This window comes from Hippocampus bargibanti, linkage group LG10 (genome assembly GCF_051943395.1).
Source record: "Hippocampus bargibanti isolate YZ-2025 linkage group LG10, ASM5194339v1, whole genome shotgun sequence".
NCBI lineage: Eukaryota > Metazoa > Chordata > Actinopteri > Syngnathiformes > Syngnathidae > Hippocampus > Hippocampus bargibanti.
The window spans coordinates 23,901,258-23,911,736 of record NC_142743.1 but is presented as its reverse complement, the minus strand read 5'-3'; the positions used below and the strand labels follow the sequence as shown (position 1 = coordinate 23,911,736).

Sequence of the window (10,479 nt, the reverse complement as noted above, 5' to 3'; positions counted from 1 at the left end):
AGCATCCTCAACATTTTCCATTTCTTGCCTATCAGAATGAACCATAAACCAAGTTTTTGTTTGAGGGTCGATTTTATTTTGAAAGACACAGGTCATCTACGTCACAATGGCAGGAAAAAAGACACCCTGAATCTGGATCTGGTTGTCAATCGAGTCCAATGTCATGAAATACCGAAAAAATAAAAATATGATCAGTTGTAATATTTGTATCGAAAGTTCAAGAACCTTTTTGTGAAAATATTTTACATTTCGGCTTTGCTTTGACAAACTCACAATGAGATTTGATTGCCACATCATCAGTCATTTGTTCTTTTTTAATACACCTTGTATACATTTAAAGGACAACCGACGTGTTATTATTATTATTAAAAAAGAATGCGCGTGATCCGGGTCTTTCCGAGAATCGAAACTGAAGGACGAGAATAGCCATGGAAATGCTGCCCCCTCCTGGAAGGGATAAAGCATTAAATATATATAAGATTTTCCCCCTCCTTAATAATAATAATACATTTCATTTCTAAGCGCCTTTCAAAACTCTCAAGGTCACTTTACAGTTGCAGGATACGTTTTTTCCTGTGAGTGAGCAGCAGCAGCCACACGCGCCAGCGTTCACTCAACCCGGAAGTAACTCAAATAGATAGCATGGAGACAAGAATTGATTATGAGATAATCCATAATTGAACATATTGAACAGGAAATATATAAAATATGAGATCAGATTAATTATTTTTACACAAATTGTTGTTTTTTTGTGTATTAATTCTTCATTTGCTGCTCATATAACGCGCACCCAAAGTTATTTTTTAGGTGTGAAAATTTTGCGCGTTATACTCAAATTTCATGACTTTCCAAACTTTGCTGCTGTGAAATGTCAATTTCTCCATTGCGAGACTAATAAAGGCAAATCCAATCCAAATAAATACGGTAGGTAAAAACATGCGCAAAAACACCACATGCCTGTAGACAATCACAAGGGTAATAATTAAAAAAAATCACGAGACTATCAATAGTTACAAATAATGCATTATAAAACATGTATAATAATGTAACTTTTGTCCCAGTTTAAAATAGTGTATAAAATAGGTGTTTTTACACAAGAATTATAGACTTCAAGGTGCTGTTTGTGGGCATGGGAACAATAACAAAAGGTTCGCTCCCAAATGAAGTTGCTCATTTTTCTACCCACTTGCACAACAAACACACACGCATGCACACACACACACACAAATTGGAACATTACAGTTCAGATTAAAAAAAACATTGTGCCAGAGAGTGAAATTAGCCTCACCTCAAATAAATTGCATTTGAAGGACAACCGACACCTCCGGACAAGTTGCGTCCATAATTGGTAAAATCACTTGAAATGACTTCTACTAAGCGCATTTGACAAAGATTCCACGGCATATAGCTATATTTTACGTTTTAAGACTCGCGCTGAATATTCAGGAAGTCTTGTTTTCGAGTTGACGATTCCTGACGTGATGTCACGGAGGGAACGCCCCTGACCGAGAAAGCGACACAATGCATTTTGGGTACTTTGTTTGGTCTGAAAACTTCATGTTGATCCGTGTTGATGGCGAAATTAGAAGGAAAACACATAAATAACGCAATGGTGAATCGTTGTGTGTTGCAACAAGACTACTATTTGATACTCGACACAAATTCCCAGCAGGCAAATCAGCCCATTTCCAACGGAGCTTGGACGCCATCTTGTGCATTTTCTGGGACGCTACATTAGAGTCTAGACAGCTGGAATTGATACGGAACGACTTCTTTAATCAATTGCAAACATTTATGCTTTCCTCTTCAGAACTGTTTGAATCATATTCATAACTGGATGAGTCACAAGAAAGCATCTTCTCCCAATCTGAACTCTCTAAAGCCATTGTTTAGCTATCATTTAGCAATCTAGCTGGCTGGGTAGCTATCTATTAGCGACTGTGACTGTGGGGTGACCTTGAGAGTTTTGAAGGGTGCTTATAAATGAAATGTATTATTATTATTATTACTGTATCTATTAGCTAGATAGCTATCTACCTATTTCAGTTACTTCCGGGTTGAGTGAATGGCTGCCGCTACTCACCCACAAAAAAACTTATCCTGTGACTGTAAAGTGACCTTGACAGTTTTGAAAGGTGCTTATAAATGATTTTTTTTATTATTATTGATTCTGGAGCAAGGCAGTTTGTGAAGGAGTATCCTGGCGTGACGTCACGAACAAGGGGGCGGGATTTTGTGAATCTACCTAGTTCCGAGCTCATTTTGTGGCAGTTTTGGGACACTTGAAGTCATTTTTATTGGTGTTTTAAATTTGACAAAAATATCAGTCTGCGTGTTTTGGCTATTTTAGATGCTATCAAACGTTTTTCTGATGTCAGTTGGGGAACAAAAAAAATGTCAGCATAAAGACATTCACCCACACGTGTGCATGTTTTAGAGTGAGAGCTGTTCAACCTATACAACCACTGGATGGATGAGAGCAGAAGGAGGATCCACTGGAGCAGCAGCAGCGGGAGACTCTTGACCTTGGTAGCCTAGCGACAGGATGTGTTTTTGCAGGTGTGTGATCCACTGCTCTTGAACAGACGGAGGCCCATGAAATACTTTGTCACAGAACCTGTAAAAGTAGCCAAAGTAGACAATGAAAGCTGATAATAATCATAATCATAATCATAATAATGATAATAATAATCAATCATCATCATCATCATATTATGTATTCATATTATTAACAACCGACTTCTTAGGCAACATAGGCTTCGTTATGCTGATGAGGTGATACCACAGCACATGGCGTAATCAGGCCAGTCATAGACCCCATACTCAGGCGGGACAATAGAAGTAATCAGTGTAGCTGCAGGGAGTAGTCCTCTGCTCACCACAACCTGAGCGCAAGGACCAATCATAGCAGTCATAGTCGACTGACCTGCACTTGAGTGAGTAAACTTTTCCGACAAGTTTGACCAAAGGAGTTAATGGCGGTTTGGGCAGCAGAGCCGGGATGCTTCCAGTCCGCGATGGTTGCTGCAAGTTTGTGTCTTGGTTTTCTTCTCCTGTTCGTGACATTTGTTTGGGAAGTGCCGATGCTGGGAAACACAAAAGTGGTGTGAGGACATACAGAATAATAATAATAATAATAATAATAATAATAATAATAATAATAATACATTTCATTTCTAAGCGCCTTTCAACGGCCACACGCGCCAGCGTTCACTCAACCCGGAAGTAACTCAAATAGATAGAAAGCTAACAAGCTAGCTAATAGATACAGTAATAATAATAATGATAATAATAAAAACATCTATTGGTCATATATTAGCTAGCTAGCCAACCTGATCCACTTGAGTCATTCCTGGTTGAACGGGGTCACTGTTGCTGGCTACCTCGCTAGCTATGTATTTGCTATCTATTAGCTGTCTAGCTAGCTATCTAGCTATCTATTAATCATCTATTAGCTAGCAAGCCAACTTGATATATTTGAGTTATTCCCGGTTGAACAGGGTCACCGTTGCTGGCTACCTAGCTAGCAATTTATTTTCTATCTATTAGCTGTCTAAGTATCTAGCTAGCTATCTATTAGTTATCTATTAGCTAGCTAGCCAACTTGATCTTTCACCGTTTGTCTTTTTGTCGTTTGCTCACCTCTCGGAGAGCGCACGCCAGTACTGCCGCACACCGCCACAGAATGCACATGCCCATGTGTTTGTTTGGATGAACCAGCAGAGACACGCTGATCATCTTTGCCCAATTTATGGACTGCAAACTTGAAGTTGTTGCCAGGCAACGAATCAGAATCCGACAAGGTGGATAGTGAAGTCATTTTCTGGGATAGAGACAAAAAAAGAAAGCAATATTTTAATACACAGTTCTTCAAAATAGTTTCAAGTCACATAAGATGTTGAATTGTTAGCAATGCTCCATCACACCCCTGAATTCCAACACTGCACACTCTTGGATTGGTGTACAGTGATACCTTGGCTTACGAACTTGATTTGTTCCCAGACAGAGTGTGTAAGGTGAAAAGTGTGTATCCCAAAAAATAATTTCCCATAGGAAACCATTAAAATGAGAATAATCCGTTCCCAGGTCCCCATAAAACATCATTTTCTATTTTCTAATTTTCTAAAAACGACACAAAATAGACCTTATTTTATGTAGAATAAATGTGCTATGGTATTATAATGAAAGAAATAAACTGTACTGCCTTCCTACTTTCAATTCTCACCTCAAAACCCACCTGTTTAAACTTGCTTTCATGGTCTAGTTTAATCTGCTGTTTTATTATTTATTGTTTTATTCATTATTGTATCACTGTACTAAGGAAATTAAAAATATGCAATCATTGAGGTGTGTGCTGTATACTTAGAAATGGTCTTGATAACTGTTTTCTTTTGGAAAGCGGACCTTGTGACAAAAACTCAAATAAGATTGACATCACTGGAAATGAAAGAATGGAACAGCGCACCTTCTTAATGATGAAGTCTCCCTGGCGATAGCGACGGGCTACAGCGGCCATCTTAGTCGGGTCCTTCCGCATCAACTCCCTCAAGTGTTCAACGGCCGATCTGGCCCCTTCTGATTTCCATTCAAGCACGCCGAGTTGGCGAAGGTGAGCCCGTACGTGACTGCCGAGTGCCTTGCGGTTTTCAAACCTGAAGCCACAGAACTCACAGTTGCCTACGAAATAACAAAAATTGATCAAGATGAAGAAGTTTAAACTTGACACAGTATGAGACAGTATAAACCACTTTCACATCACACTTGGCTATCTGTTCGCTGGCTTTTGGCTGTCTATTTGCTAGCTGTTAGCTATCTATTCACTAGCTATTATCTATTCGTAGCTAATGGCTATCAATTTGCTAGCTATTAGCTATCTATTCGCTAGCTAGCTTGCTATCTATTTGAGTTACTTTGGGGTTGAGTGAATGCTGGCGTGTGTATTATTATTATTATTATTAGCACAAGTCTGGAAAGGTTCTTTTTAGTGAGCCGACCCAAAAGAGCCAGATCTTTTTAGTGAGCCGACCCAAAAAAGCCAGATCTTTTTAGTGAGCCGAGCCAAAAGAGCCAGATCTTTTTAGTGAGCCGATCCAAAAGAATCGCCTCTCTGAAAAGAGCCGGAATTCCCATAACTAGTCAGAACCCATTTCCAGAGTGCAACAGGGTTAGCTAGCAAACTGATAGCCATTAGCTACGAATAGATAATAGCTAGTGAATAGATAGCTAACAGCTAGCAAATCCAAAACGGATTTCTTACCCGAGATCAAAGTCTCACTCTTGCAAGATGAAGATTTGTCTTTCATTGTATAATCCAGAGGTGAGGAGCACAGATTGGAGATTGCCTGGTGGGATGACTCTGATGTCTTTTTAGGACCTTGAGGACTCCCCCGAATTTTCCCGGACGGCGACACCTCATTGGGCAAAAACCTGGTGTCACCCCGCATCATAATGTCATGGAGGAGATCAATCGGCGACGTCTTGATGGACCAGGTGAGGCCCATCTGGCGCAGATGGGCGCGGGCGTGGCACGACAGCGCTTTACGAGTCTCGAAAAGCTGACCGCAGTAGTCACAAAGGACCGTGGGTGGCGAGAGTTCATCTGTGGGGCATTGGAAGAAGAAAATGAATGATGTTCGTGTGAAGGCCTAGATAGCTATCTGTTAGCTATCTATTAGCTAGCTAGCTTTCTATATGAGTTACTTCCAGGTCGTGTGAATGCCTAGATAGCTATCTGTTAGCTATCTATTAGCTAGCTAGCTTTCTATCTGAGTTACTTCCGGGTTGTGTGAAGGCCTAGATAGCTATCTGTTAGCTATCTATTAGCTAGCTAGCTTTCTATCCGAGTTACTTCCGGGTTGAGTGAACGTTGGCGCGTGTGGCTGCCGCTGCTCACTAATGCGAATGTTGGTGTTGTTTCACTGACTTCAGGTATCTGGCTGGCTATCGAGCTAGCTAGATAGCCTGCCTGGCTATCTATCTATCTATCTATCTATCTATCTATCTATCTATCTATCTATCTATCTATCTATCTATCTATCTATCTACTAGGTATTAGCTAGCTAGCTAGTTTTCTATGTATTCGAGTTATTCCAGGTTGAGTGAACGCTGGTGCGTGTGGCTGCCGCTGCTTACCCACAGAAAAATTGATCCTGTGACTGTAAAGTTTTGAAAGGCGCTTAGAAATGCAATGTATTATTATTATGATGATTATTACCTGCACTGAGAGCCTTGGAAGGAGTCGCAGGGGCAGATAAATTCAGCGGGGGGGTACTTGCGCTGCTGGAGCTAGCTCCGCTAGCAACAGACACATCAACCTCCAAAGGCTCAGGCTTGGGCATTTTCAGGAGGGGGTCCACTGCCAAACGAAAGCCTTTCTTAGCCTTTGGGGCCCGGTTCATTGACCTCTGAGGAGACTTTGCAAGGTTTGATGAAGTGGATGGAAAAGAGGGCCTGGATTGCCCTGTGAAAGTGGACAGAGGCCGGCAGGTCAGAGGAGAGGTAGGTGATGTGATGGAGCTGCTGGTGCTATTCATTGTTAGCGGGGGTGTAGCTTCCAACACTCCACTGCTCACCAATTCCTGTACAGTATCGATTGCGGACTCATCCTTGGTCAACAGGCTAAGAACCCCAATCTGTCGCAGGTGAGATCGTGAGTGGCTAGCTAGACCTTTCCGATTTTTGCATACCTCCCCGCAAAGAATGCAAGTGAACTCCTCAGGGGGCTTTGGTCGTTTACAGGGAGGAGATGTGGGCGAAGGAGACACCCCTGAGGTACGTTTGGTGGGAGTCCCGAGCCGACTATTTGCGGGTAAGGGCTCCTGTTGCTGCTTGCCGGTGGACTTGAGCTCTTGGTCACTCGTGATCTGATACAAGAAGTCAATGGGGTTGCCCTTGATGTCATTGTCAGGGATTCCCATCTCTTGCAGATGGCAGCGAGCGTGACTGCACAGACCTTTACGTGTCTCATACCAGCTGCTACAAACCTGGCAAACGTGGACCTCGTCGTTGTTGTTTGAAGCTGCAAAATGGAGAGGGACTGATTAGTAAATTGTATCATATACGGATGAATAGAAAATAGAGAGGTGGCACACGTTTCCAGTCAATCACAGGACTGAGACGTTTCATGTTTCACTGTCATTAAAGGACAACCGACACCATTTTTTCCTAACTGACACCAGAAAAACGTTTGATAGCATCTAAAATACCCAAAACACACAGGCTGATATTTTTAGTCAAATGCAAAACACCAATGAAAATGAAGTGTCCCAAAACTGCCACAAAATGAGCTCAAAAACTGGCCAGATTCAGAACGTCCCGCCCTCTTGTTCGTGGCATCACTATTGGTCACACACTGCCTTGCTCCAGAATCAAAACAATTGCTTCAGAGAGTTCAGCTTCGGAGAAGATGCTCCTTCCATATCAATAAAACATTGTCTTTTCCATGAACTGATACATTTGTAACCTGGCTAATGAGCTCTTCCTGTGAAGGAGTTTCATGTCGTAAATTGCTTCGGTGATAAAGGAGTTGTTTCCCAAGTCTTAAATGTTGTCCAAGGCCAGATCTCATAGATGAAGTTTAACTTGCTGTGTCTGTTGACCTCAGATTGACCCCAGGGTCGTCTGTGCTTCAATTGTGTATTCGAGTCACACATGTTGACTAAGCATATAACAGCATGAAACTTTTAAATAAGATAACTTCTTATTCTCCATCACCTTCTGAGGCAATTAATTTTACCAATAATAATTATTTTTGGTAAGAATTCAGAGAACCTGCATGAAACCACCGTAGGCACACGGAAAACAGCATTATTATTTCTTTACTGAGAAGGAAACATGCCTACCTAATGTGACCGGAGCATCCGTTTCAAGAGGTGCCCAGAGTGGCTTTGCTGTTGTTGGGTGCGTCGAAGAGGAGAAAGCTCTGTCCTGTTCTTGTGTAAAATCTGAAGGAAATGCATCAGGAACCAAAACTGTTGATGTTTCGACTACAGAGCCTTGTTGATCCATCTCCTCTGAGGTCGCCATGATTCTAAAATCTTGAACTCAGCGGGAACTCTGTTGGTCTTGCAGTATCTCTTTTCTCATGGGCACAGGGGTCGCTTACTGTCAAACCAAGCAGAGGATGCACAATACATAATAAAATTGCATTGAATGTCACTGATGGAGATTAGACAGAATAAGGAGTTATCATATTTAATCATCATATTACACAATTGAAGCAGGGAGAAAGCTGAGGTCAATTTGAGGTCAACAGACACCGCAAGTTAAACTGTCATCTTCATCTAGGAGATCTGCGCCTTGGACAGAATTCAGGACTTGGGAAAGTCCTTTATCACTGAAGCAATTTACGACTTGAAACTCCTTCACAGGAAGAGCTCATTAGCCAGGTTACAAATTTATCGGTTCATGGAAGGGACAATGTTTTATATATTTATTGGGCAACTCAATCCTTTGATTCATTTTCTACATCCGTGTTCCTTGTTACAGGGCCCAGATGAGATGGAATGAATTCCATAAAACTGGACAAGATGCAAGGACTGGTCGCCACACTCACTTGAACTAGGTACGGTACAGTGAGCTATATTCCACCGCGATTGGTTTTGTTCAGTGAAGCGAGCACACTCTGTACTAGCAGTCGTATATCATTGCATTTTTGTGAAGTACGTAATGGTTTTTGGTGGTATTTTCCAAGCTATGCAGTTTATGATGAAGTATTACACGTCTCCCTCCATGCTAGTTCTTGAAATTTCCCAATACGACAACGAGAAACGGGTAAAAAAATTGATTGAAGTTTACACTCTTCTTGCTAACACTACAGTTTATAAAGGTGACTAAGTTGTATTTTTATAACTCATAGAAGTGTTATCATATATATTTTTCTCCATAACTGCCAAAATTCAAGCAAAAATAAGCATTAGCATATATATTTCTAGATCTTGCAATTTTCTTTCCTAGTGTTCAGTGACAGCCATTTTGGATATTTCACTATAATCTGCCTGCATTCGATCGTTGATATTTGCTCATTTATATTTTGAATCTTTTCTTATGATGACATATTACACATTTACCTCCATGCTGGTTCTTGAAATTTCCGAAAACAAGAAGAAACGGGGAAAAATTGGTTTGAAGTTTACGCTCTTTTTGCTAACACTACAGTTTATAAAGGTGAGTAAGTTGTATTTTTATAACTCATAGAAGTGGTAGAATATATATTTAGAAAATGTGTGATGATATCCATTTTGGATTTCTGACGAAAATCTGCCTGCATTCGATCGTTGATATTTGCTCATTTAGATTTTGAATCTTTTCTTGTGTTGTCTGTTCTTGTTTAAAATTTCAAAAACTTTCCAATGGTGCCTTACTCGTTAAGATCTGCCAAAAATTAAGAAAGTTATGATCGTTTAAACTGTAATAAAGAACTCATAGATTACTCATAGTCACAGATTTTCATTGTTTTAACTGTCTAATTACAGGCGGAAAATCCCCTCATATTTCGAAAATTAAAAATTCCATTATTTACTTATTATTTGTCATAGAACAATAATCTAGAAGTCATTTGAAAGCTATTTAAATGCACTTTAATCTGGTCTTAGAAAATGTGTGATGAATTATGATTGCATAATTTTGTCACATCCCTACTTGAACACCGATTGGCAACTTCAATTCAAATCTTCAATTTACGGAACCTTTTGGAATGAGAAAACGTGCACGTTCATAATAATGAGTATAGTTAAGAACATTAAACGGATTTTAAAGAAAAATTAGTTTTAAGCAGATGTGCATATTTTCAGCATGACGTTCTTGATCCACTAAAGAACACCGCGATCAGCGTAAGCAGAACTAACCGGATACATCAACCGTGACAAACGTTTATAACTATTCATCTTGCTTTGATAAACGAAATAATACTCCCCGGTTACATTTTGTTACACTTTGGCTCGTTGTATATATATCTACATATATATTTTATAATTAGAAGCTCGGACAAAGAAGTAAATAAAGAAACTGAGGAACAACCTCTATTATCTTCACCATCACCAACACGACCGTACAAAAAATATATATATATACGTATATACGTTTTGATATACATAAAACCTAAACACACAATAATTAAATAATAAAAATGGGTTGAAATGAAAAAACTGTATTGTAACTAGCGCACAGATATGTAGAGTGGATTACTTTTTGAATATAATTTTATTTACCTTGTAGCCATTGATGACAAAGCCCGGTATCAACATAACAAGATTTGGTTTAGCTATCCGGAACTAGCAACAATGGCCAAGTCTTTCACTTCAAAGTAAGAGCCTTCACAAAAGTCAGCCGGTAGGCGCCTTGACTCTCTGAGCGTTAGCAAAAAGTTACATTGCGACGTACAAGATATGATTGGCTTTGCGAATATATTCGTGATGATAACTGAAAATATAACCGTTCGTCACGAACGGATGTATTTTCATGGAACGCCACATTTCAGTG

The 10,479-nt window shown here is 40.0% G+C and overlaps 1 protein-coding gene across 2 annotated transcripts; it reads right to left on the bottom strand.

Annotated features, from left to right (window-relative positions):
* Nucleotides 1–53: 53 nt before the first annotated feature.
* Nucleotides 54–10,266, bottom strand: wiza (WIZ zinc finger a). 2 transcript variants are annotated; one of them, XM_089005588.1, is made up of 8 exons: nt 10,209–10,266; nt 7,842–8,103; nt 6,215–7,018; nt 5,258–5,599; nt 4,466–4,677; nt 3,643–3,823; nt 2,927–3,086; nt 54–2,617 (listed from the first exon to the last, which is right to left on the bottom strand). In XM_089005588.1, the coding sequence occupies exons 2-8, from the start codon at nt 8,023–8,025 to the stop codon at nt 2,455–2,457; spliced, it is 2,046 nt and encodes a 681-aa protein (XP_088861714.1). In that variant the 5' UTR covers nt 8,026–8,103; nt 10,209–10,266; the 3' UTR covers nt 54–2,454. The 2 variants fall into 2 exon arrangements, with proteins under 2 accessions (XP_088861714.1, XP_088861715.1); XM_089005589.1 differs by lacking the exon at nt 10,209–10,266 and having other exon boundaries at nt 6,215–6,863; nt 6,953–7,018; nt 7,842–7,979.
* Nucleotides 10,267–10,479: the final 213 nt, after the last annotated feature.